General features: G+C 39.5%; 3 protein-coding genes across 3 annotated transcripts; 2 read left to right on the forward strand and 1 right to left on the reverse strand.

The window, feature by feature from the left end:
- Window positions 1-85: 85 nt before the first annotated feature.
- LOC5506172 (carnosine N-methyltransferase) lies at window positions 86-4492 on the forward strand. Its single transcript, XM_032374573.2, has 10 exons — window positions 86-259; window positions 592-784; window positions 963-1067; window positions 1138-1211; window positions 1601-1674; window positions 1776-1842; window positions 2380-2558; window positions 2689-2802; window positions 2868-2974; window positions 4304-4492. The coding sequence occupies exons 1-10, from the start codon at window positions 132-134 to the stop codon at window positions 4403-4405; spliced, it is 1143 nt and encodes a 380-aa protein (XP_032230464.2). The 5' UTR covers window positions 86-131; the 3' UTR covers window positions 4406-4492.
- Window positions 4493-5771: 1279 nt separating this feature from the next.
- Window positions 5772-12420, forward strand: LOC5506178 (high affinity cationic amino acid transporter 1). The gene is made up of 3 exons (XM_032374564.2): window positions 5772-7853; window positions 9582-9921; window positions 10334-12420. The coding sequence occupies exons 1-3, from the start codon at window positions 6477-6479 to the stop codon at window positions 10552-10554; spliced, it is 1938 nt and encodes a 645-aa protein (XP_032230455.1). The 5' UTR covers window positions 5772-6476; the 3' UTR covers window positions 10555-12420.
- A 2127-nt stretch (window positions 12421-14547) lies between these two features.
- On the reverse strand, window positions 14548-26957 carry LOC5506187 (cyclin-L2). Its single transcript, XM_048725730.1, has 11 exons — window positions 26716-26957; window positions 26553-26627; window positions 26130-26239; window positions 21026-21110; window positions 20500-20603; window positions 20071-20170; window positions 19717-19779; window positions 19594-19635; window positions 18533-18668; window positions 16841-16949; window positions 14548-15276 (listed from the first exon to the last, which is right to left on the reverse strand). Exons 1-11 carry the CDS (start codon window positions 26911-26913, stop codon window positions 14769-14771), a joined length of 1530 nt encoding a protein of 509 aa, XP_048581687.1. The 5' UTR covers window positions 26914-26957; the 3' UTR covers window positions 14548-14768.
- Window positions 26958-27069: the final 112 nt, after the last annotated feature.

Raw genomic sequence — 27069 nt, forward strand, 5'->3', positions numbered from 1 at the left:
AACTTATTTTTCTGTTTCGTTTTTTTTTTTTTTGTTTTTCCCCAGCCACTTGCTTTATCTTTATATTCGTCTTTTGGTATCCCTGTGGACAGACTCTCAAGCATTTCCAGCGGTAGTTTTAGTAATCCAAGATGGCGGACTCCGCTGTTGTGAAAGTTACATGTGACGGAATGAACGGAACATGTATCCAGGAAACTGAGGAAGAAAGGCTAGAACGGTTGCATTTCAACAAAGTCTTACACGCATTCATATACTACAGGTATAGGAATTTTTTATATCTAGATATAAAAGACATTTTACGGATAGCGCACGATTCTGTACGCAGAACCGATTACGTGGAATAATCTTTACAGGAACTTGTCCCCCCTGTGTAATCACGATAAAAAAAATGATATTGACAAGCAGGCGGTCCTTTCCATCGTGTTTGTTGTTGTGACATAACACTGACATATATCAATATAAGTTACATATATATTTTCAAAACAGAGAGATCTGTTCATCTAGGTCACACTACATACATAGAATTGATCCACGAGCATTGTTATCTTTTTTCTTTTTATTATTAATTTATTATTAACGGTTGTTTTGCAGGGACTACTCAATGCGCAAGCTGGCCCGGATCAAGGCAGACTTTGACCGCCTTCCAGCCAACCATCAACAAATGTTACCTGATTTCCCCAATCATTTGCAAAAAGTATCCCAGTGCATTGATGCAAATAATCAATTCCTGTGCAACATTGTGAACGGAACGCCAGGAATGTTTGAAAATAGAGATGACAGTAAGGTAGGTGCAGAAACTCCGAAAAGGTCTGCAGAAATGTGCCTTAGCTGCTTGCCAAATGTGTTGTGTCACAAGACTTGCTATTGTAGACATCCTATCACATGTTGAATGAATGTTGCCAATTTAACTCTGGTGCTGTAACAAAAGTTTGTCATGTCAGTAATAATAGAATGTATTTCAGGCAAGCCAAGGCAAAGTAGAAAACACAAGAAAAGCTGTTACTTCATTTGACATGGATAAAGTCTATACTACACTTAAGCAGTTTGTAAGAGACTGGAGTGAAGAGGTATTTATGATAGTTAATCATCCTTTCTTTGCAATATTCTTATACTTATGATGATGCATGTTGTCATCAGGGAGCCAATGAAAGGAAGGCCTGTTACAGTCCAATCATTGATGAAATTCAAAACTTGTTCCCTCCATCAAAATTGTAAGTAACAACCACAAGGAAGACTTTCCTCTCATGCCTTATGATACACTTGGAATTCTAACATTGCAGAAGGTTGGTGCTCAGCTAACAATATATCAGGGAGGCTGAAAGCTATTTTTTCTTATCCTGGATCATATATTGAATCTAAAAATCAGTAAAAAATCATAACCTCTCTACACCCCAAAAAGCCCAAGCAAATTCTCAATTAAAAAATGTTAAGGATCAAGAATTATCACACCCAAAATGTTAACATATCTCCCTTATATGCTAAATCTGAGCACCCCTTCTTGGCCCCTTCACGTAAAAAAAAAAAAACAGAATCTTATGTGTCAAATAGTTTTACCCAATAAAACCTGGTATGATTCTTCTTTCTATTATTGCTGTTTCAGTAATGTTTCTGAAGTTTCTGTTCTTGTTCCTGGCGCTGGTCTAGGGAGACTTATGTTTGAGATTGCACGGCTAGGTAGGTATTTGAATTTTTTTAAAGCTGACAGTATAAAGAATTTATTGCACAGTACTTAAGTTCTTAAACAATGCTTTGTCTGCTTGTGTTTTTCCTCTAAGGTTACCAGTGCCAAGGGAATGAGTGGAGTCTCTTTATGTTATTTGCATCACACTATATACTAAACAGGTTGGATATCAATCTAGTATTTTTTAGTACTGTTGAACAACGAAAGAAAAATCGAAATGACTAATTTGTTTTGATAGTTGTAAATCAATGAAGAAAGTATGTCTTACAAAGGCTTTGAGTGTACAGTGATTAAAAGCTGCCAATATGCTAACAACCAAAGATAAAGAAATTTTGCATTGCCCTGCTATTAAAAAATGTGTCTGCATCATTAATTCCCTCACTAGCCCCCTTTAAATTTTAGCATAAAGAGCACATTGACAAATATAGTTTTTTTAGTCCTCAAAAACATGCTGGGGGTAAAGGGTGGTTAATTATTTTTACTGTAATCAAGAAGTAGAAGTATGTTAGCACAGCTGACTTGAAAACTTTTAGGTATGCTTTCTATATTTTTTGTAGTTGATGAGAAGTTTAGCTTTGCATCATCAAGGAAAAGAGAATTTTAGTAATAAGGCATGAGTAGTGACCAGAAACTTATTTTTATGTAGCCTTATTATGAATTTAACATCTCAAAAAGTATGTTATCATGTTTGTTTTTAGATCAGAAGGTGTGGCAAGCGATACCATCTACCCATATGTGCATCAGACATGTAACGTGCGCTCACCAAATGACCAGATACGTCCCATTAAAATACCAGATACTGACCCACAAGATCTACCACCTTCCACCAACTTCTCCATGGCTGCTGGGAATTTCCTAGAAGTTTATAATGAAAGTGGTAATTGCTATATATGTACTTGCACATAGTAATGTTTTTGGTTTATTAAGCAATCTGTTTGTCATATTTATATATCAGTCTATTCATATGCATCTGTATCTTCTTTATATTCATTTGTATTTTTTTTCAGATACGTGGGACTGCATCGCTACCTGCTTCTTTATAGACACAGCACATAACGTGATATCTTATATTGAGCACATATTCAATCTCCTAAAACCAGGAGGGTATTGGATTAACTTGGGTAGGCAATACTTTTCCTATTTGTATTTGTGATGGTTTTGTGTTGTTAATACTACTTTCTTTTAGGTCCATTGTTATACCATTTTGCTGACATGCTGAATGAGATGTCCATCGAGCTGAGTTACCAGGATATCAAGAGAATAATAACAGATCAGTTCAAATTTGAAATGATTGTAAGTATCAAAATTAAGTATGCAACAACTCTGATTGTAGCATAATTTGCAACCATTAGTTTGGCTGTCATGTAATATAGTTCTAAACCAATAAACACTTATGACAGCAACACATTTTTTCGGCCCTGGACTCGGACAGACAAGGGGCAGGCTGATAAATCACTCAAATAGGTCTTTATCTTTTAGCACCCCACGCTTTTGCCCCCCCCCCCCCCCCCATTAAAACAAATACAAGGTTTCATTTCCCCCATACTTTCAACATCAAAATTTCAAGCTCCCCTCTTTTTGGCCAATAAAATATCACAATGGTTATATTCCTGACAGTTGGTAAAAGTCCTTGATGGACTACTCGATGGACTAAATGCCCAACAGTTTTCAATTTATACATTTAACCCATCAAATTGTCGACCTAGTAAGTTCTAAGTATTCTATATTTGTTGAGAAAAGGCAAGCAAATCTGAATTGAGCTTTGTTGTCGGCATTGAATGTTTTCCGTCGGCTATGTACACCATAACGTGTAATTTTAGTGAAACTTGGAAATTCAGGGCCTTTGCAGGGGGTGGGGCACTGGGGGCATGTGCCCCCCAATATTTTAAAATTTTTTTAGGAAATGACCAGTAGGGGCGTGGCTGTTCCCCCCATTGTTTTCCTAATGTTTCTGTATCGTCTTCAATAAACTCTAAAATAAATCCCCAACAGTTTCCAAATTATTTAAATAAGCCAGTAAATTTATATGCCTAGTGAGTTTTAATAATCTCTTCATTATTAGTTTAGAAAGGGCAAGCGATTCTGAATTGAGCTTTGTTGTCGGAAGTGAAAGTTTTTCTTGCTTGTATACACCATAAAATCGCTATTTTAGTGACACTTGAATTTTATCTGCTGCAATTACACAGGAAACAACATTCAACTCCAAGAAAAAAGCTCAATTCAGATTTGCTTGACCCTTCCAGTACTTCAAACTCACAAGGTTGACAATGTACCATAATATTTAAGTATTAAAACATTCAATATGGACAACAAAGCTCAACTCAGATTGACTTGCCCTTTCTCAACAAATATAGAATAATTTGAACTCAGTAGGTCCACAATTTACTGGGTTATTTGAAAAATTTGAAAACTGTCGGGCATTTAGTCATTTCAGGACATTTCTCGACTGTCGGGCATTTAGCCACTGTGATTAAATATTTCAACCTTTTCCCCCATCACACACTTTCTCTCAACCAGCCTAATCTCTCTTTTGAATAATTGACTGTTCCTTAGTGACTTTCACATTTTTGAGGGAATGAAAGTTTGTTTTCTCTCCTAAATGTTATATCTTTTTCTTTCTAGCGTGAAGTAGACAACATTCCGTCAGGGTATATAGAGAATGACTTATCAATGCTAAAGATGACTTATGAAAGCGTCTTCTTTGTCGTACGAAAACCAGCCTGAAGACGCCAGCCAAAAACCCCAATATAATACAAAATGTGAATAGTACTTTTTTTCAGACAGCAGGGAAATAAAACTTTTGATATAGTGGTAACGTATATTTTTTCATCCTCACCGAAAGTGGGAATAGAGTTGCACTGAACTCAAAACTCACGCTAATCAGGACCGCACCCCCCCCCCCCCCCCCCCCACAACGGCCGAAAGTCCACTTTCGGTTCCCAGTGGAAGTAGCCAAATCCGACAATAAAATTTCTGTGTAGATACTGCAAAGACATAAAGGAATCGCTTTTTTTTTCTTTAGGGGATGGTCAGATTTTTATCAGAGAACTTATTCCCTCCCAGAAAATTGGGTCCACTTTTTTGGGTTTCGCACCACCCCCCCCCCCCCCCCCCAAGAAAAATCCTGGGTACGGGCCTGCTAATGACGGGTGGATGTGTTTATTATGTATACCCAGCATTTTATTACCAGGAAACAGCGAAGTCCTGGCCTCCTTCACAACGCGTTATCCATAAAGCACCGGAATACAATCTCGGCCGCTCTACATCAATGTCAAATATGAAATCTAGATTTACATTTACATTACTGTGCGTGGTTATTTTGTGCGTCAAGAACCTTTTCGTTCCTGATGTTTTTCTTTTCGCTCATTAAATTATCTCGAGTGTATTATACAGTACATTTGGTTTCTAGTCACAATAGAAGGTATAAATTATATTTATAAAAAAGTACACAGGCATGAGAAAACCTTTTTATTTATTATTTTCTTTTATGAGTCTTACAATCCTAGACGCCTAGACGCCAGGACCGCACCCCCCCCCCCCCCCCCCCCCACAACGGCCGAAAGTCCACTTTCGGTTCCCAGTAGAAGTAGCCAAATCCGACAATAAAATTTCTGTGTAGATACTGCAAAGACATAAAGGAATCGCTTTTTTTTTCTTTAGGGGATGGTCAGATTTTTATCAGAGAACTTATTCCCTCCCAGAAAATTGGGTCCACTTTTTTGGGTTCCCCCCCCCCCCCCCCCCCCCCAAGAAAAATCCTGGGTACGGGCCTGCTAATGACGGGTGGATGTGTTTATTATGTATACCCAGCATTTTATTACCAGGAAACAGCGAAGTCCTGGCCTCCTTCACAACGCGTTATCCATAAAGCACCGGAATACAATCTCGGCCGCTCTACATCAATGTCAAATATGAAATCTAGATTTACATTTACATTACTGTGCGTGGTTATTTTGTGCGTCAAGAACCTTTTCGTTCCTGATGTTTTTCGCTCATTAAATTATCTCGAGTGTATTATACAGTACATTTGGTTTCTAGTCACAATAGAAGGTATAAATTATATTTATAAAAAAGTACACAGGCATGAGAAAACCTTTTTATTACCAAAACACGTTTTTTTTTTCTTTTATGAGTCTTACAATCCTAGACGCCTTTGGTCATTCCCAATTTTTTCTAATATATTTTTAAGGGGAAAATCGAATTAAAAGTTAGGCGACACTGCCCCGCTGAAATGAGGGCAAAAGTAATATGATCATAAGGAACTAAATTACGGTTTTCAATGAATTATTCAACCTGGTTTGTGTAATCAAATGCCAAATAGGTTTATTAACCGTCTCTTTCTACTATGTGTGAATTAAAGATGAAACGTAGGCCATTCTTCGAGGTGCAAAAGAGAAAACTGAGAAATGAACGGCGAATTCTATGCATGGTTTTCACTGTCTTCCTACGCTTCGCACCAGCTGCTAACCATGACGTCAGCGGATCTATGTTATGCTAATAAGCTGCACAATGCATACAATGAGCCCCATCCATCGAAGTGATTCGATTTTCTAATTTGGTTTACGACTCGGTCAAGCGAAACCCGTCCAAGGCTAGAGCCTGTAGTTCTAGATTTTATCTGGCGAAAAGTCTGAAATCACATTGTTGGAGCAAAAGAGGATTCAAGGTTCATGAAAGCATTGATAACTTCGCTTGGATTTTCGCACCAAAGACTCAATTAGCCGTGATCATAAGCATCACAACACTTTGAAGGCACAGAGTCAGCGACTGCGGGAGACGACCGTTTTACGGAAAGATGGCTTTGGCTCGCTTCTGGAGGCTTTTAACCCGGATAAAACCTATCAACAATGATACCAGCGACTCTCCTTTAAAGCGGTGCCTGAATGTATTCGATTTAACTTCCCTTGGAGTTGGAGCGACCGTTGGAGCGGGCCTGTATGTTGTGACGGGTCAAATTGCTAGGGACGTTGCAGGTCCAGCAGTTGTGTTGTCTTTCTTTATCGCCGCTGTTGCCGCGTTTCTAGCCGGAATATGTTACGCTGAGTTTGGTTGTAGGATCACCACTGCTGGCTCGGCGTACGTCTATACTTACACGTCTATAGGCGAAGTATGGGCGTTCATAATCGGCTGGAATATGGTGTTGGAATATGTGATAGGCACAGCTTCGCTTGGTCGAGCAAGTAGTGAGTACTTGGACGCTATCTGTGGCGGCTCTATCCACAAGTTCTTTATCAACCATGTTGGACACTGGCACACCGATGGCTTTGCAAGTTACCCAGATTTCCTTGCATTTGCGCTGGTTCTGATCATTGCTGGTGTGGTCTCTTGCGGCGCGAAGCACTCTGCCGTCTTCAACAAGGTTGTGACCGGCATCAACCTCATCGTCGTCGCGTTTGTCATCTGCGTCGGCCTCTTCCACCTCGACACCAAGAACTGGTCCGGCCCTGGCCAATTCGTCCCTTATGGAGTCTCTGGAATCCTTGCCGGAGCTGCTAGCTGCTTCTACTGCTTCGTAGGCTTCGACGTAATCGCCACAGCCAGCGAGGAGACCATCAGCCCCAAGAAATCCATTCCTCTTGCCATCATGCTGAGCTTAATCATCAGCTTCTTAGCGTATTTCGGCGTCGCTACCGTCCTCACACTCATGGTGTCTTACAAGGATCTTGACAAAATCGCACCTCTACCCGAAGCCTTTAACAGAGTGGGTCTTCCCGGCGCCAAGTATGTGATAGCTGTTGGAGGACTGTGCGCTCTCCTTGCCTCGCTACTCAGCGGTATCTTTGCCGTGCCGCGAATCCTCTATTCCATGTCCAATGACGGCCTCATCTTCAGTTGCTTCAAGCGCGTCTACGCCAAAACGAACATGCCTTTAATTTCCTTGGCCTCGGCCTCCATGCTAGCGGCAGTGCTGTCTCTATTGCTGGACCTCAAACAGCTAGTGGAGATGTTATCCATCGGCACACTCCTCGCATACACCCTGGTCGCCATATCCGTGTTACTGCTGCGTTTTCAGCCCGGAGTGGAAAGTGTTGTCTCTGATGTGGAAATATCGTCGTCGGAGAAAAGCTACAGAGTTATCTGCTGTCGACCGAAGACCGAACAACCCGCCATAGAATACAAGCCACTATCTGCGAGTAACTTGGAGAAAGACATAGAAGATGAAAAAAAAGAGGTTAGTGCGGGTGTATTTTTTTTTTTTTTTTGCTTGGCCTGAAATTTGTAAAACGGTTGCGGTTGTTAGGGAGTTTATTTTGTTGAATTATGATTTTCTTTTTCATGACTCTAAAGATGTTTATCTTCAATAAATTCTGTGTTATTTTACTGTAAAGTATTTAAAAACACAAAGCTTGATATAATAATTTTTCTTCTAATCTTTACATTTCAATATATTTTTTTCGTTTGCTTATTTTAAACACAGCATTTAGCCTAAAGAAGGAAACAACATATTTTAATTACAGAAAGTAGTCTAAGCTTTAATAATTGGGTTTGATGCCATATTTAATTCCATCGTTAAGGAAAAAATTGCGGAGATCGCTAATAAGAATGACGATGACTTTTCTTCCATAAATCTCGCACTTTTGGAGTCACTGACTGTAAATTCTGTTTCTTTTGATTCCATTGCTTCATAACCATAACGATGAACCTTTCTATTATATAAAAAGCGAACTGAAAAATAATACAAAAAATAATCAATATTGATGTCGTTTCCTGTTTAAACGCTGTTGTCTTTGCTCCGCATGGGAGCTTTCACCAAATCATAACCTATTTTCCCATCACTAGAAACTGATAGAAAGCTTCCTGTTTTTAAAATCTTAGGCATTATTTGAGTCATTTAACAAATCGACGTTTATTATAACCGAGCTTCAAAAGACTATTAGCTCCCAGACAGTTCGGCGAGTATAGAAATATTTAAATATTTTTTGCTAACAAACCACAATTTTTGATAGAGAACAAGTACGCAAATATAATCATTTTAGTGTTTTATTATAATTTTATTATTGACTTTGTCTGGTGTTCCGATAATAAATTTGTCTAAAGTCCGCGAATGGCTTATTTATCTTAAAATCCTCTCTTTCTCTCATTGTATAAAATTTACGCTAATTTTTCTGGCGTAGGCAGCAAGTTGATAGGCACTTTGTCAACCTCACATGGTCAGGTGATACGCTTGCCCAATCAACAGACAATACGTTTTTTTTCCCCGCTGTATTTATATCCGATTGACCGCAAGCTATTTTGGCGATTTTTCCTCCTTACAATATAATCCCTTCAAATTACTTTTCTTAATAAAACACGCATAACCGCATTTACGCGATATGTTTTGCAACACATTTTGTGGCTTTTATTTTATTGACTTTTAACAATGTCCAATTAGCGGTAAAAAATATTTTATTTGTTAACGAAACTCATCTTTGCATAACGAATATATTTTCCTTTAAACTCTAGACTATTGAATTTCTGTAAAAACCTGTCTACCTATGTCCATCAATAATATGGAATTGACCAAATCGCAATTTTTAAATTAGATGCTTGTGACGTACTCGTGTGACACAAAATCCGGTTCGACAAGTTTTTTCTTCAAAAGTCTTGCGCTAATTAAATCCGCCCACGGGCATGGTGACTCGTGTCAGATCTGTATTGTGAATTCCCCAACCCCCATGAAGGGACTTAGACCCCCACCCACCCCTCCGAAATGTCTATCACCTGGAATTTCCAAAAATAGAGAGTTTGTATTGGTGAAAACGCTGGGATTTTCACCACCTTTGGTGAAATGGCTTTGAAAGAACCCTAAACCTCCGTGGGCGGGTATGAATCTTTCCAAGCATCATACAAGAATCAAGCATTTTACTTATCATCAAAAGAACAAATCATCTAAAAAGAATGTGTCGTTGTATCATTCCAGAACCAACAACCAGAACCCGACAAGCGTACCAGTCAGATCGCCACAACTGCCGTCGTCCTTATCATCTGCTCTCTGACCGGGCTTTGCGCGCTACTTGTAGGGGCTTGGGAAGCATTGACCAGCGGTAATGCATGGGCGGTGTTTACCGCTTGCTTCATGGGTATCCTGTTTATCTTTGCTGTCATGGTGATGATGTTGCAGCCTCGTAATCACGCCACGTTCCCGTTCACGGTTCCCATGATCCCTTTCATCCCTATCGCCAGTCTGACGGTGAATCTGTTCCTTCTCCTCAAGCTGTCTCATTGGACCTGGGTTCGGTTTGGAATCTGGATGGTCATAGGTATGTGATAGAGCTCTCTCTTTCTAAAAAAAAATCATGACCAAAAGGGGGTGAATTTAAATAAATATTAGTATGTTAGAAGGCTAAAACTCGAAGCTCCTCTATCTGCGAGGTACATGCTTAGCATTGTGTGCAGCTCCGCTCTCAATTATCCGAGTTTGCGTAACTTTTAAAAATCACCTAAGAAATCGTGATCTAAACCGGAAAATTATTAAAGCAAATTTATTAAAGCAAATGCATGCAAAAATTATTAAAGCAAATGCATGCAAATGAAGATGAAACAATCGACTCGTTATATTTGCATGCATTTTCATTGAATACAACTCATGGATAATACGACGTTTGAAGTTAGCCTAAAGCAGTCAATAGATCTTATATCGTATAATCGAGGTTTTAATGTGTGTGTTCCCAGGTATGTCCATCTACTTCTTCTACGGCATTCGCCACAGTGTCGAGTCTTTGCCCAACGAGAACGACTCAAACCAGAATGATGTTCTCGTCCAGGAAATGCCAGGATTCAGCCAGACAATTAACCCCGTCCAACCGCGCCGAGATGACGAGAAAGCACCATTACAAGATAGTTTCCAGGACACCCCGGCCGATGAAGAAGCTAAGGAGGCTGGTGACGAGTGAGACATATGAGAGCATAATTTGATAATAGATATATATGTACCATTACCTGAAAACACAAGCAATGAATTCAGTGTCAAATACAAATGACTACTGATAACTCGAACCTCCAAAAATGGCCAAAAAAGAAAACAGAAATTAAACGAAGGTTTGAATTTTCTGTAGTCAACTTAAGTTAAAAAAGAATAATCCTGCATTAGGTTGTTGTGTATTTTCTTTTTGTCTATTTTTGCGGGAGAAAGAGGACCTGCACAGTAGTTGCATGGCCCCCTATACTTTTTTCCTTCACACTTTCTAGACCCATGCGACCCTACCACTTTTGTAGTAAGGCTCAGTCCATTGCTTGTGTTATTCCCTAAATGCCTATGATATATATTTTAAGATGGGGAATTTAGAATGTCGTACGCACTTTTTGGGAGGATAATTTTTGGTGGTTTAGCCAACTCTCGGTTAATAACCACTTTCACGTAACCCCTTCAGCAACCCTAATACCCTCAAATAATTGCTGAACAAATACACATATATATATATGTGGCCTTTTTATGGTGTTTTAGGCTAAGTTCAAACGTATTATCCATGAGCCGTATTCAATGCAAATGCACGCAAATGAATCAAGTGGATTGTCTCATTTGTGTGCATTCGCATTGAATACGGCTCATGGATAATACGACGTTTGAACTTAGCCTTACAGTTATTTCGGCCAAAAAAAATAGGTCTCCTAAAGTTTTAACTCTCCTATAGATAACATCATTCAGTAATTATTAATTATTATAAATTACCGTTTAAGTCATTTAATAAGAATATGGGTAAAAATAAAATAAGGTATACTTGAGCGAATTCAAGTATGCAAACGAGAGAGCCTTAAACGTACAACGGTCATTCCTTATTTGAAAAGGTAGACCAGTCACTTCGTGCGCGTTTATCGTAACGATCTACCATGCAATAAATAGTATATATATATATATATATACAGGTTTAGGCTATCTAATGTATTGGGTGCCAAGACCATTGAAAGATTTATTTATTTTTATAGAGCAATAACCTGGATGTAATTATTAGTTGTAAGGGATAAAGAGGGACAAAAAAAAGATAAAGTAAGAAGATAGATATCTACCTGGCGATTCTGTTTCTCATGATTGCTATTTTCAATTGTTTGCAAACATGTTTCAGTTCCCTTAGGATTAGTATAAACGTCGTATTATCCATGAGTCGTATTCAATGCAAATGCATGCAAATGATGATGAAACAATAGCCTTGATTCATTTAAACGCATTTACATTAAATACGGCTCATGGATAGTACGACGTTTGAACTAGGCCTTAGATTCTGAGGGCCCTTTTTAACATGTTATTTATGCAACAAGCGCAAAACGCGTTACATGATCGCAGCTATTTTGACCGTAATCGCAAAGTGGTTCCCATATATGATCGCACACGATCGCACTAAACCGCACACGATCGCCGGGTGAGTTTCCATATAATCGTACACGATCCTATGATGGGTTTCCTGCGATCATCAAGTGCAATCATATGGAAACCAATCTTTGGATGTTACACATGGTATTTAACACAATTCATAAATTAGATTTGTAACATGGGTAATGATTTTGAATAATTCACACGCATTCCAATTATTGTCTTAAAGAACCATAATATAGAAGGGGATTAGAGACTGATTCCATCTTGAAGTCCTTTTACACCTATCATCAATCACTGTAATGTTGCTTCAGCCAAATATTATTTCTGGTGAGGGAACTATCAACATTGACGGGTTTCTGTACTATCTAAAAGAGCCTCAAGATGGATACCCCTTTTACACAATGCATGAACAGGTGTAACATTTGACGAAAAATAAAAGGACAAGGGTGTATCTGTGTCTGTTTAAATTTACTGCCACGCATGCACTTTTGGGGGCTGCTACTTCTTTCTTCAAAAAGATTCATTACATTCAAGGCAAACGCGAGGGTTGGTTTTACTTGCGCGCGCCGGGCTCGCGAGGCATCACGGGTGGTTTTATTTATGACGTCAAAAATTTACAAACAGATTGGAAATGATTAAACGTAGTGTTGAATGCTGACCTTTGGAGGGTGAGCAAAGTTAAGCGGAGAAACAGTAGTCTGTGTTGTTCTCTCGACGATGTATTCGAAATATCTCAAGTGGCACTGCGCCGTTCGGTGAAAACTCCTGCGACTAATGGTAAGCCGAAAAAAGCTTGAAATGTTTCAATGTTCCATTTACCCTTTCAAACCAATACTCTATGGCAGTTGCAAAACCTCACGTGCGTTTGATAACCACCTGTTATCTTGGTTCATCATCCGTTTTCGCGCATGATAGCTGATGAGATTATGTCGATCATGTTTTACATAAGGAAAATTCGAGATATGAAAATGTCACTATCAAGATCTGACCATAGTCAAAGCATAAAATAAAGAATTATGCTAAGGCGGTAAAACGAGAAATAATAATAGACAAATATTGAAGCAGATAAGCCATTTCACGCTATGCGCACAAGCAGTATTTTTTGGCGGGTCTGGAAGCCTAGGCTGTATTAAACAAATCTCTGTAATCATGATCATAACAACCACGAAAGCTAGGGATGATTTGAGTAATTTTCTTTGGATTCATTCTTATATGGTTACCCTGATGGTTTCTAAATTTACCTATCATGGGAATGGTAGGTAAAGTTCTTATATGGTTACCCTAATGGTTTTTAAATTTACCTATCATGTAAAACGCCAAGCAATGCACAGCCCCGTGGGAAAATCCTGTCTATGCGCTGCAATATCATTACTGCTGCGTGAAGACGACTTGAAAAAAAGATCATCATAAAAAGTACTGATAATAATATTAAACTATGTAAAAAAATCTAGGACATGGCCGAGAATCGAACCTCGTCCAAATCAGGTAAAATGAGAAAAAATAGACCATACTTCCAGACATGCGCTGAAACAGCTTAAAAAGCTTCACGGCTAAGCTGGAGATTTCGGCCCAAACACTGCTATCTAGCGAACTGGGGCCGGTTCCTAAGGATAACTAGGGACCTAGGCATAACTCACCGAAAGCTAAGTAATCCCCCGATTTACCAACCCTGGATTAAGCGAGTTTAACACCGGTTTGACGAGTAAAATTCACACAGGATACCCAAGTAAATCAATAGGGAGCAACTCAAATTTACCTTTATGGTGGTCCGCAGAGAAGCCCCAAAACACTTTCACATCGTTTGTAATTACCCCCATTTCATTGCCAAAAATGTCATTTGCAGGATTCGAGTTGGTGCGTGACACTAGCGAGACAGATTAATTTCAAGTATAAATTTCATGTAACTTTCTGTCTGTCCCAGCACAATTTTCGAGTCAGCATCGCAACGAAGGTCGCGAAATTTTAAGACATTTGATCCCTACATTTCATTTTATGAAACTTTTAGTTCTACTAAAAAGTTTGGGAGGCCTGTGTAAGCCAACTAAACCGTAGGTTAGCGAGTAACCCACCGCGAGCAGGGTTTAAGTTATAGGGTTAAGTTAATCGGCCTTTCAGGAATCGGCCCAAGAACAACAAAAGCGAGCTACATTGAAATGCATGCAATCTAAGATGTTTTGTGTTTTTAGAAAACACAGTGATTAAAACTCTTGTAAGCTACTCTCTATTTTTCTAGGAGCTGACGCACCCAAGGATTTTCACCGTGGTATTTGCCAACATGAAGTTTTTTTAGACAGCTTTGTCACCCTTGGCTATTGTCTACAATGATGATCATGTTAAATGTTACCTTATCTAAAATTCAATTGTTTAAGACCAAAAAAGGACGCCTGTTCGCCCCCCAAAAAGACGGGTGTGTGTATTTTTTTGCGCTCGCCCCACCTTTAGCGCTTCAGGTGGCTGCTGAATGATTTCGGCTATTTCTTTTAACCTATTAACCAATTGACGGAGTCCAAGAGCTTCTGACAATGCATTTCGAGGAGACCCGGGCGGGATATGTTTTCTCAGAACACTGTAGTCATTCTTCTACAAATCGCCTTTATTACAACAATTTACAACAACGAAATTCTTGCTTCAGTATGTGTGGTATATGTACAAGCCGGTTCACTGGCGTATGTAATATTACTATTACTGCTGTTCTGTGGTGAAATAGACACGTCCTCGTTAATGGACGACATGCTGCCGTGAGGGACCGGCTACCAGTCTCGTAGAGTACACTTCATTTGCAAACGCCCAAAGCCACAATTATCTATATCGCCTCGAATGGTCCCGATCCTCGCGATCCCTACTCTTGTTGTCCACACCATTCCGGTCCCGAGTTCGTTCTCGATTCCGATCACGCCCGTATTTCTCGTAATGCCGCTTCGTCCTCTCTCGGCTTCTGCTCCGAGAGCGCGGCGAGCGGCTCCGATCGCGCGCGACTTTCTTACGCTCCCGAGGTTTGTCCCTTTTCGGGGCGTAACTATTCGGTAATGTCTTAGTCTTTTTGTCAAGCTGTCTGTCCTTGCGGTTCCTTGGCCGTGATCTACGATGGGGACTGGGTCTCTGCCGGTCGGGGCTTTCCCCATCACTGCTCGGGGACTCACTGCGACTTTTGTGGCTGTCTGGACTGATGGAGATGCTGTAGCTGCGTGAACGACCCCGTGATCGGGATCTAGAGCGTGATTTGGATCGACTTCCGGATCTACTGCGAGATTCTGGGCGATGACGATGCTTTGGCGACTTGCTTCTCCGTGTGGCTCGACTCTGGTGCCTGAGAAATTCGAAAAGGTAGAATCAGATACACTTTTAGTGACTAACTGGCCCGATTCCTGCCGTGCAGAACATAATAATTGCTTTGAGTGGCTACATGAACATTTTGACTCCTGGATGTATTAAATTCGACACGACTCTTGAGCACCGTAGCTCTAGCCGTGCTGCATGGTAGTACCGATTTCACTCATTGACTCCTGGCCTTTTTTTAAAGCTGAATTACAAACAAAACAGACTAAAAACAGTTACCCCCCACCCCCTATTTTATTATGTTTTTTACATTCTGTCAAAGTCAAACACAGCTGCACCTAGTCAGCGGTATCCTAGCTTTCCAACAGTGCTTTGCGGTCCCCACATTTAATCCCTCGTCGTTGTGCTGAAGCGAGCACAACTTGATGGTTGCTGGTATTTTTCATTAAAAACACAGCAATGAGAGCATATTGGGAGAGTGTCCTAGGGCATCATGAAGTCCATTGGGATATAATTGAGTGCTGTGCTTATTGATATTTGCAAGCAAAGGTGGATTCATTTTTTGTTTTTGTTTGGCTTTGCCTGGATGAGAAAATAATTTTCCAATGAATCACCACAGATCTCCTAAATGCTGTCTTTTCCGAAACCAAATTGATCCCAAATTTGTTTACACTGCTATTCTGGGCCCGTATAACCTGGAATTAATTCGTTTGGCTTCGAGGTAAAAAGACTTATAAAAAAAACCCATCTAACTTTGAGGAGAGGAGTGTTGACTGGCCCTCCCCTCGTGAATTTTTTTCCGGATCTCCCAGAATGCTTTGTAATTCGTTATGACATCCAAGTGGTTACACAAGCTTTCAAAGAGTGGACATTGCGTTTTGAGGCCATGGAAATCGACCTGGAGGATCAGAATAAAGGTATCTATTTGTGTCTTGAGTTGTGTTTGCTGATCTCTCTCCCTTGTGTAGTATTTTGAGCGTTTTGTTGAGAGGGTTGACACTGCTTTTCTTTCCTTGTTTGATTTTAAATTTGTCAAAGAACCTGAGCTATTATTTGAAAAAGAGTAGTTGCTATCACCTTAGTAGGATGCATATCTTCAAGACCATTTATCCCTTAGACTGAAGACTGAGTATCTTCATCTTGTTGTGTTTATTTTTGATTTTTGGGTTGTGGGTACTTCTCAAGGCCAGTACAGGCCAGTTGGTGTCAATGTGTTAAGCGCCGGGCTTTTGTTGTGCCGAATCAAATTTATTTGTTTTGATCCGTGCAATAGTAACTTCTCTATCCATATCAACTCCTGGGAGCCTATTGATCACGACTCAATGAGTACGACGTCTGAACCAACGGCAAAACTATTACATTTGGACCGACACAAAATTACAATTAGGTTTAGCACGATAGGAGCTCGGCGTATAAATCAAGACTAATTCATCAGATCAATATCCATTACAGCTCAGAGGAAGGGCCATTCTACTGTACTCTAATACAAGCAAAAGTTTAGAAGAGCTTTTTTTGCCAGGCAAGGCTAAACTAGGAGACAATATCGAGCGCGACAAGTAGCGTGCAACTCTGTCCGAACAAGCTCTGGGGCCTACCTCTCTTTATTGTCGTTCTTTTTAACGTCTTCAGATTTGGAGACCGGGACTTTCTTCTTCAACTCCTCATTGCCGGGAGAGAACTTAGTAGGCGATGAAGCACGAGAGCCTAAGGCGGGGACAAATACGCGGTTAAATTAGTAAGATTCTAGTTAGAGTTCTAAGGCCGTTCTTTTCAGGTGCATTTCCAAATCTAAATGAGAGCAAATGAATATGAAACAACTGCCTTTGTTCATTTGTATTTGGAACAGTACATGAAAAGAACGGCGTCAAAACTAGGCTTTATGGTCCATTGCAAGGAACACAACATTGGCGACCTTCACCGTTTTGTAAAATAGGCCAATAAGGATGCGAGAAATGTTCTATCTGATACGACGCGCGCTACCGTGGCCACCTTGACAGTTTTGTAAAATAGGCCAATAAGGATGCGAGAAATGTGCTATCTGATACGACGCGCACTACCGTGGCCACCTTGACAGTTTTGTAAAATAGGCCAATAAGGATGCGAGAAATGTGCTATCTGATACGACGCGCGCTACCGTGGGCACCTTGACAGTTTTGTAATAGGCCAATAAGGATGCGAGAAATGTGCTATCTGATACGACGCGCGCTACCGTGGCCACCTTGACAGTTTTGTACAATAGGCCAATAAGGATGCGAGAAATGTTCTATCTGATACGACGCGCGCTACCGTGGCCACCTTGACAGTTTTGTACAATAGGCCAAAAAGGATGCGAGAAATGTGCTATCTAATACGACGCGCACTACCGTGGCCACCTTGACAGTTTTGTAAAATAGGTCAATAAGGATGCGAGAAATGTGCTATCTGATACGACGCGCGCTACCGTGGGCACCTTGACAGTTTTGTACAATAGGCCAATAAGGATGCGAGAAATGTGCTATCTGATACGACGCGCGCTACCGTGGCCACCTTGACAGTTTTGTACAATAGGCCAATAAGGATGCGAGAAATGTGCTATCTGATACGACGCGCGCTACCGAGGCCACCTTGACAGTTTTGTACAATAGGCCAAAAAGGATGCGAGAAATGTGCTATCTAATACGACGCGCACTACCGTGGCCACCTTGACAGTTTTGTAAAATAGGTCAATAAGGATGCGAGAAATGTGCTATCTGATACGACGCGCGCTACCGTGGGCACCTTGACAGTTTTGTAATGGGCCAATAAGGATGCGAGAAATGTGCTATCTGATACGACGCGCGCTACCGTGGCCACCTTGACAGTTTTGTAAAATAGGCCAATAAGGATGCGAGAAATGTTCTATCTGATATGACGCGCACTACCGTGGCCACCTTGACAGTTTTGGACAATAGGCCAATAAGGATGCGAGAAATGTGCTATCTGATACGACGCGCGCTACCGAGGCCACCTTGACAGTTTTGTACAATAGGCCAATAAGGATGCGAGAAATGTGCTATCTGATACGACGCGCGCTACCGTGGCCACCTTGACAGTTTTGTACAATAGGCCATTATGGATGCGAGAAATGTGCAACAAGGCGCAACAAGGTGCAAAAACATCTGATGGTGATATTATTTGCACAGGGCGAACTAAAATGGTTGGGACTCGATGGTTGCAAGCAGCACCAATGACTCTGGGTGTTGTTAATGCTGGGACAATCTTGCGTGGGAGTTGAGGTCGCTTATCATGTCTCAAGGAGGTGGGTTTACCTGCTCGTGATCCAGAGTGGGGTGATGTATTAGGACTTTCTTTTCCATCTTTCTCTTCTCCCTCTTTTTTTTTCTTCTTATCCTCAAGTTCCTTCTGAAGCACTGCTACCTTCTTTTGTAAGCTATCGAGGCTCACCTGAAAGCAAGTATACAAACTATTACAAAGTCTCTCGTATCAGCCGCATTTTGGGGCTATTTTGTCATCCTGGCAAAAACTGCCATTTTTATTGCCATTTGCTAACTTGGGGAAACAATTGCGATATTTTCAATTAATTGGTAAATGTAAGTTTAAATCTTTGACCTTGAGATTTCATCACATAATAGGCGACTTGCACTAACAGATCACGTGACGCATTGGGTTGGAAACTCGCACAAACTCTGGTTTTTAGTACCCTCCTGCGCAGAGCCTTCTGTGTTGCTCTTTTCTTTTGCTACACATCAACCTCTGCTGAAATGAGCCGGATTTTGCCTCCCCTTAATGGACCAATCACAGCGAAGCTTCTTAATTTCAGTGGCCAGATCCAGACCCTCCTACTTTGCTCTCTCCTCTCGCGGACTTGAATCGGCTGAGCTTAATGACCGTGAACACCACATAAAAAGATAGTTCCACACGCTGTTAGCGCTAAAGAACTACATGGAAGTCTGTGACATTATTTACAATTTGGAGGTCGCAATAGTTTCTGGTATATTTCTGATTGAATTTATAAGCGCCAAATCGAATCGAGAATTCCGCATCATAAGTTATATATTCAATTATTAATGTCCGGAAAAATACCAACAAAAAGGAAATTAGTCAGCGCTTTAGAATCAACTAGGACGTTTCTTTGTATAATGGCTTGCTTTTAAGGAAAGATGTTATTTTTACATCACTCTCTGGCTTGACGGCTGCAGCTATTTTTGTGTTTATTTTGGCTTCAAAAAGTCCTGTGATTTCTAAGTGCAAGTCGCCAAAATAAACTATATATCTTTCTTTGTTTAATGAAGATGAAAAACATGTTTTTTTCTTGGTGGTGACTTTAATCAGGGGGAGCAGCACATAGTAGAAAAGTGTGCATACTTACTTTTGGTCGAGCAAAGAGCCTTAATATTGTCAAACTAATTTCCTGAAAAAAATAAATAGATAAATAGAACAGGTAAGTATTCGTATCAAAAGCAGATTATCTATTCCACATCAGAAAAGTTACCTCAAGGTCTGAAAGCTGGGCATCAAACAGCTCATACCATGGTGGATTACTCGGAAGACATATCTGTGAAGGAACATGATCATCAGAACTCCAAAATACCATCATGAAATAGCTTATGAGAACTGTGTCTATGCTAGAACCAGCAGTTGCATACAGTATGTTCAATATTATAGTGGCTGACACCCAAGTATCAGCTAAAAAAGACTTCATTAATCCTTCTTATCAGGTAAAAGTGTTCAAACATCATGGATAAAATTGGCAGCATTTCTTTTCATGAGTGTATTAAAAAAACATAACAGCAGTATATTTGTATTCCTACAGGCTAATATTACTAAAACACTTCACAACACCCACCTTAAGTAACCTAGAGGCAAGAAATATGCATGCACAAGCGATTGTCTCTGGTGCAAATCGCACAAACGCACTCGTCCGCAAACTGTCATTCATGTGATTCCTGTTGAGCATACAGTACAGCATATTGTAAATTAAATGCCTTTATCCATGACAGATAAATATAACTGATCCATAGCAAATAACTCAGAGGTCTAGGACCTGCCTAGGTAGGTCTAGGTAGCTGCCATTCAACTCATGTCTGATTATGAGGCAAAGATTGAATCGGGATTATTGTCTTTTGTGGAGGAAAAAACCCTGTTAAAAACCTTCAGAGCAAAGTCAAGAAACAACTTGTCCTAACTTGGATTTGTACCTGAAAGCCAGTGGTGAGTAGAAAGGGATGCTGTACTAACTGCAGCAACCTGACTCGATCAAGCTTCAAATACTAACCATGCCAGCTGTGCAAGCTCTTGGTTTGTCTCACACTCCAGGATCTGAAGATATGTGATGATAATCTTGTGTGGGTGCTTCACATGAACACAGAAGCCAAGTTCCTATAAAGGCAACAGCTGTCTGTTAAGCCCACAGTGGCTATCCTACAAGGAAACTAGTACTCTTTTTTGCCTTCATACTATCTCTTCTCATCTATATCCCTTAGTCTCTATTTTCTTTTCCTGCCATCTCTATTGATTCAATCCATTCCTCTAATCACAGCTCCTTTCCAAATTTCTGACTCTCTTTGCCCGCTTCTTTCCCCAGCCCCCTCTCCCCCCACTCTTTGTAATATGTCTTATCAGATCTTTTTTCCCCTTTATATCTGTCTTATAGGCCACTATTAGCTTAGTTTATACAGTACTTAGGATAATAAGGACCAATGCTATGGAAACAGTGTCAAACTACATAATAAAAGTGAAATTACTGCTTCATTTCTTATTCCATCATCACAAATATACAACCAGGTGAAAATGTGACTTACTTTTAACACACGACGCTCTGCCTTGACGACCTGGTTCTTGCGATTAAAATACAAGTTTCCCATATACTCCAATGGCTGTATAGGCCTGTTCAAATAAAACAACCACTACATGAACTAAAATGAAAAGTACTCTTACTTTGCCTTGCCCTGTCACCTCCACTGTAGCCAAGCACCTTGCACCAGGCAAGAAAAACAAACAATCATTAAACTGGTTCCTCCATGATGGCAACATATCCCAGAAAATTAGCAAATGGTAATGTAGGCATCCTTTCAATGTGACAATCCAACAAAGCTAGCCTTGCACTAAATCTTGGGCTTGTCCTCTTCATGTGTTCCTGCTGTCCAATGCGAAGCCTACTTCTCTCCATACTTCATTCATTCCATGTGCTGTAAAAAGCAGCTATACAATAATAAGTGTTCCCTCTTGCATCTATACAATGCACAAGCAATCAAAGTACATGATAAAGCATCAACCAGTTCTGTAATCCTGTATGCTCAACATCTTTGGGGTGTATGAAATGATTACATTTTCATGTGACAAGTCATTTCCCACCAGTCTTCTGTATAATGACCTTGAATGACTAAAGCTTCTTTTATCAAAGGCTTACATATATTCCCTCATTAGAATTGGCTTTATAAACTTAGCCTGTACCATGCAGTTTTGCATTACCTTACTTGTCAACTCAAAGCTTGTCAAAGTAAGCAGTAATCAGTAATGTATTGCATTTGCTCAACACTTGGCAGTCATTTTTTCTTCCCTGAAACCTGTTGATCTGAAGCTGAAATGCAAGGGGATGCAATACATACACAATACAGGCCAAGTCAAGAACAGCAAGCTCAGCAAGTTCTCAGACTATTAATTCATATCAGCAGGGGTTTCATTAGGCCCTGGTGGCCGGCGCCAGCCATTTTTCACCGAGCAACGGCCCCTTTTTTTTTAAAAGCAGACTTAAGTTTTATTTGAACTAAAAAGATAAAATAACTTCCACCCCCTACTTATCAATCTCCATCGCCTACTCTGAAATTTAATGAAAGCCCTGTATCAGTATACAAATAATTGCTCACTGATTCATAGTTTTGGATTCCAAATTTTATATCAAAAGCAGCTTTAAGTTTTTGCGACTTTTTACTGAGCTTGCAATATGAAAGAAATGGAAACAAAAATAAACATAATGGTAGTAGATTCCCATAAATCCAATGCAAGTATCTTGTTTGACAACAGACATCAGTTTAGCAGCAGTTGTAGGCTTGGCCAGTAGGCTTCATTCATCAAAAGCTTGAGTTCTCGCAGAATGCTGGGAAGGCCCATGAAGTCCAACCACCCAATAACCATTTTCTTGATTATCACTGCTATAAAGTATTCTTGATAGTAAATCACATATTCAAAGGCACCCAGTGCCTAGAAGATATTGATAATGTTTGCATTATTTTGAAGCTTTGTTATAATAAACAAAGAGTTCTTAGAAATTTCGTAATCCATTCTGCTTGTGCTTATATATTGCCATGTAACCATCAGTGATCCAGTATTTTCTGTAGCCCAGTGATGTTTCTTTCTTTCCACAGCAATAGTTGATTATAAACGTCTTAACATTAACTATATTTCTATAAATTGGAAAAGGGTTGCCCAAAATTTGCAGTCACATAATATTTATTTGCATTTGTTTTAGTGATAGGTTGGCAGGATCAAAATATATGTACAACAGTAGCTTATGGTAGATAGAAATTTACATTTATGACACTTCTTCAGAAATATTCACAAGTTTATTTGGAGCAAAATACAGAAAACTTTACTCATTTCACAAAATCTTACTTTTTCGTTTTTTTACTTTTTCAAGACAAGATAATAAGCAAACATTGAAAAGTCAATATTCACAAACAAAAATAACACTTTTCAAGGTCACCATTCCAAACATATTTAGCTAGTTTGTTTCTTTTCTTAGACTGATGGCTGTAGTTTTGAGCAGAAACATTTTTCCATAGTTTACAGTTGTACACAGTGTCAATCTGTGATACCTTCTCCTCTCACCAATAACAGTAGTCCCAAGTTCCCTAGTTCCAGTCCAAGTCTAGTCTACTGGTTCTTACGCTTGTTTGGAGAAATATTACCCTATTTAAAAATGACAAAAAATTACTTTTTGGGGTAACCTTTCAATTCCAGTTGCACTTAAATATACATTGCTGAAGATAACCTGATGATGACAATCAATATTTGAATATTATAAGTTTTAAAATCTGAGTTTGGTAAACCAATGCTGTCCTGAATACCATAACTGTTCCACCATCTTGGTTTACTCAAGACTCGGAAAAGTGATTCCACACAGCTTATGACATGGTTAGATTTAAGTTATATTTTAGAATCTAAAATGCACCAACCCTTCACTGTAGTGACTGCAAATTCGGGTGTTTTTTCATAATAAAGACAACATCAGTTCACAGCTAGAAATTACATATGACTGCATTGCCCCAAAATACATTTTTCTCAAAGTTGTTGAAAGCCACATAGTATGTGATGTTGACTATCACAGTTTTTGTAAATTTTAAGTGAAATCTGGGCTGTTGTCTATATCATAAGATAGCAACTAAGTTAACATTTAAAAGAAAACTAACTTTGTTTGGGTAAAAAGAATCATTAACGTTTCGCAAAATATTACCAATAACTCTGAGATAGCTTGCCTGTGACATGACGGAGGAACCAGTTGATCATCCACCCATTGCACTCACCCAGACACTACCAGCGAGTATGTTGCTATGGCAACTGGGCAATGTTGACTGGGCCCTGATCAACATGCAGCGAGGTGCAGTTTGGTGCAAGGCTGGAGTGGAGGTAACAAGAGCAACGCAAGAGGGAAAGAAAAAACATCATGTCATTGATAATGCAACAAACAATTTAGTACATTCACATCACCCAATACAACCCAGATATCACTTTGGATTTCAAACTATGGAAAAACACCAAATTATAATTCATACTCATAGCCTAGGGTCAGAGAGAACAATTCTTTAGTATTTATCCCATATTTTCCATACATTTTCCTTTAATTTTGCAATGCCAAGCGTTCTGTTCACATTCTCAATTAAACTTTTCAAAAATGTATGACAACATTAAACTAACCATAACGGACTCCAACGCCTATATTCCTTTTTATTCTCCCATGGATAGACTGCGTCTTGGTTTTATTTATTTATTTTTTAACCAAAACAATCCAGTGGTCATTATCTTGAACTATAGTATATATTCAGGCTCAAGAATTATTTAACAAAGTTGAAAATTTAGCTTAGTCTGCAACCAGTATTAGCTGTATAAGTGATATTTATTGTCCAAACTGTTTTAAAGTAATACCAGAGGTTAATTTTGAAATCACCTAAAATTATATCCATATCAAAGACCAGACTAAAACATTTGTCGTCGCTGGTTATCCTTGAAAAAACGAATTCAAAATCACTTTTTTCATGAGAATTGATGAAATATGAGCTTCAAAACATTGAGCACAGCACACTGGGGATTGGGAGTAAGACCTAGTTCACACTTCCTTATGTCCAGCAAACATCAAATTACTTCGAGTTCATATGCAAATTTATCATCATTGGCCTCGCCGCTCATTTTTCACTAGAGCTTCTACAAGTAAAGCGCTTAAACCAAACAAGTATTTTAGCTTTTATGGGTTCGTTCAAAGCCTTTCAAGTTCTCCACTCTCTGAAATAAATGATCAAAACCCACATCTTCCCTCTAGGAAGATCAGAGGACAAGACTTCTGAGCGTAAGTCATATTTTAGTTTTCCTAGCTCAAAGCCAAATTGTAATCCAGCCAAAACACCACGAACTGACGAAGCGTATTGCACAACTACAATCCTATGTTTTGTTGCTTTGATCTGTCCGTTCCTTTTCGATGTACAGTAATAACAGGTCTTGTGTCACTCGATATATTTCTCATGCTGCAAACTGGAGCAAACCATCAATTCGCAGCTCGAGTAAGTTTCCCGTCAAACAAAGCATGCTGTAGCTTGACCATATAAGGTTTTTAGGCCCATATAGAGCGAAAAATAAGGCTAATTACTGCTGTTTCAGTTTCACGGGCTAACAAACATAGACACAAAAGACTACGAACAAAGACACAATTCCTGAAAAATTTCAGCGAAAAATCTTGCTTTATTCGCCCAAAGAAGCATCACAACACATTTGTAGCAAAGTTTGCTTCGAGCTATTTTACTAGCGTATAAAAATATTTGCACGAAATTTAAAGACAAGCAAGAATACTGCAAAATTCAAATCCTCACCAGAGTGCGACACCATCAAACAAATTCTCTTCCAATGCGGGTTGATTTTCAATTTTTTCCAATCATCATTCTTATTTTGCTCCATAGAAAAATTCAAATTAATATTGTGTTGCACTACGTCTAGATTTTAAAAAAAAAAAACTAAGGAAGGTGCTCAGCAATTATTATATCAATAGCTTGCACATTCGCGGAAAATTCGCCACCAAGTCAAAATGTGACAAGTTTGCCTGGCTCACAGATTGCTGTATCAGATTTCGCATTTTCCCACGGATTGACTTGAAAATATTTTTCCTATAAACATGAATAACTTCTTTAACTTATCCTGAAGTTTCATAGGAATTCGGCTTTTTGGGTAGAAGATATCACAGCTCAAACTTGGTAATTAATTTCCGGAAAATAGTCTCCGGAGGACCTTAACTTAGTCAAGTTTGTAAGAGACTCCAAGGTATGCATTTTGGATTGGTGATTTAAATATCTACAGTAGAAGTTTTTTAATTCCAGACTCCACAAGCTTAGAGAAGAGAGGGAAGACATGGACATAGATAACAGACAGAAACAGGTCTTATACTTAACAATTAAGTTTGAGTAGTATAATTCTTGAACAAGGACACTAATTTCCCATGTCTGAACTATTTTTTTGTATCACCTTTTTCATACAGAAATTTTTAACTTAAGGTGTTCACACTACAGCCAAATTCATAGTGCCTTTAAAAAAAGATTTACTGATATGAGCCAAACACTGGTCTTGACATGGACAGTTGCTTACAAATATATCTGTCAAGATCTTAACAGTATCATTTTTTATGGGTTTCATCGGAATCATATTTACCTGTTGTTTCGTTTTTGCTTGATGTAATGGAATACATTGATGACATCACGTATTCGGCGTGGTGCCTCTTCAATTTTAGCAGCAAGGAAGATGCACGCCATAGCGTACACCTGATAAAAACAGATAAAAAGCTGAAATATCATGCAAGACCACCTCAATTAAACAACACATCAAGGCAATCAGCCCCCCCCCCCCCCCCCCCCCTCTTCCCAGGGTAGATTTGATACTTTCCATTTCAGGTTCAATTTCAAGTTTTACCACAACTTTTTATCACTTTAGTAAACTATCTGCATTTCAATCATATGTCAGGGATAAAGACAAAAAGATTACTATCTACAAAGTGTTATTTTTATATGTCTGCTATACTTTTGATGTGTTCCTTTTCTTTGATGGATTCTAATTTAAAATCACGCAAGAACCTACCTCAACGTCGTGTTTAACGAATGATTTAGTATAGTAAAAGCGCTGAAATAGAACTTGTCCAGTAGCCATTGCTACCTGGTGGTGTCAAAGAAAGCACACGTTAGTATTTGAGCGAATAAAGTGGCTTTGTTGACTGCAAAAGTTCAACGGTTCGGTCCTTTACCTGCGGAAGTTTGAGGAGCAATCCCGAGGTTTGTATGAACTCACAGCCGATGATTCTAAGGTCTTCTTCGACATTCTTATCGAGGCCGTCTTTTACTGAAGGCGTTTCGGTTAGTTTATCTGGTGAGAGGATGCAGTTTTCGAGCGTAATAAGAACTTTTGCATAGGTTTTTTCGCTCTGAGCGCCATTCACCGCCATTTTTTTCCTCTCGTGGAGAACGTTCGCTGGACGTGCATGACGTCACACTCGTATTGTGACATCACAGGGCGCGCTTCCGAACACAGTCGATATCTTTCCGGAACTTCTCAAGGAAGCGTTACAAAATTATTCTGAGCGGGCTGTGGTAACCATCTG

Source organism: Nematostella vectensis, chromosome 3, assembly GCF_932526225.1.
Source record: "Nematostella vectensis chromosome 3, jaNemVect1.1, whole genome shotgun sequence".
NCBI classification, from domain to species: domain Eukaryota; kingdom Metazoa; phylum Cnidaria; class Anthozoa; order Actiniaria; family Edwardsiidae; genus Nematostella; species Nematostella vectensis.

Coding starts and splice junctions, on each gene's coding strand:
- LOC5506172 (XM_032374573.2), top strand. CDS start 132: ATGGCGGACTCCGCTGTTGTGAAAGTTACATGTGACGGAATGAACGGA. Junction 785..962: donor AAAATAGAGATGACAGTAAG/GTAGGTGCAGAA, acceptor AATGTATTTCAG/GCAAGCCAAGGCAAAGTAGA. Junction 1,068..1,137: donor TAAGAGACTGGAGTGAAGAG/GTATTTATGATA, acceptor TGTTGTCATCAG/GGAGCCAATGAAAGGAAGGC.
- LOC5506178 (XM_032374564.2), top strand. CDS start 6,477: ATGGCTTTGGCTCGCTTCTGGAGGCTTTTAACCCGGATAAAACCTATC. Junction 7,854..9,581: donor TAGAAGATGAAAAAAAAGAG/GTTAGTGCGGGT, acceptor GTATCATTCCAG/AACCAACAACCAGAACCCGA. Junction 9,922..10,333: donor TGGAATCTGGATGGTCATAG/GTATGTGATAGA, acceptor GTGTGTTCCCAG/GTATGTCCATCTACTTCTTC.
- LOC5506187 (XM_048725730.1), bottom strand. CDS start 26,913: ATGGCGGTGAATGGCGCTCAGAGCGAAAAAACCTATGCAAAAGTTCTT. Junction 26,628..26,715: donor TGCTCCTCAAACTTCCGCAG/GTAAAGGACCGA, acceptor TGACACCACCAG/GTAGCAATGGCTACTGGACA. Junction 21,111..26,129: donor AAGCAAAAACGAAACAACAG/GTAAATATGATT, acceptor TTATTTGAACAG/GCCTATACAGCCATTGGAGT.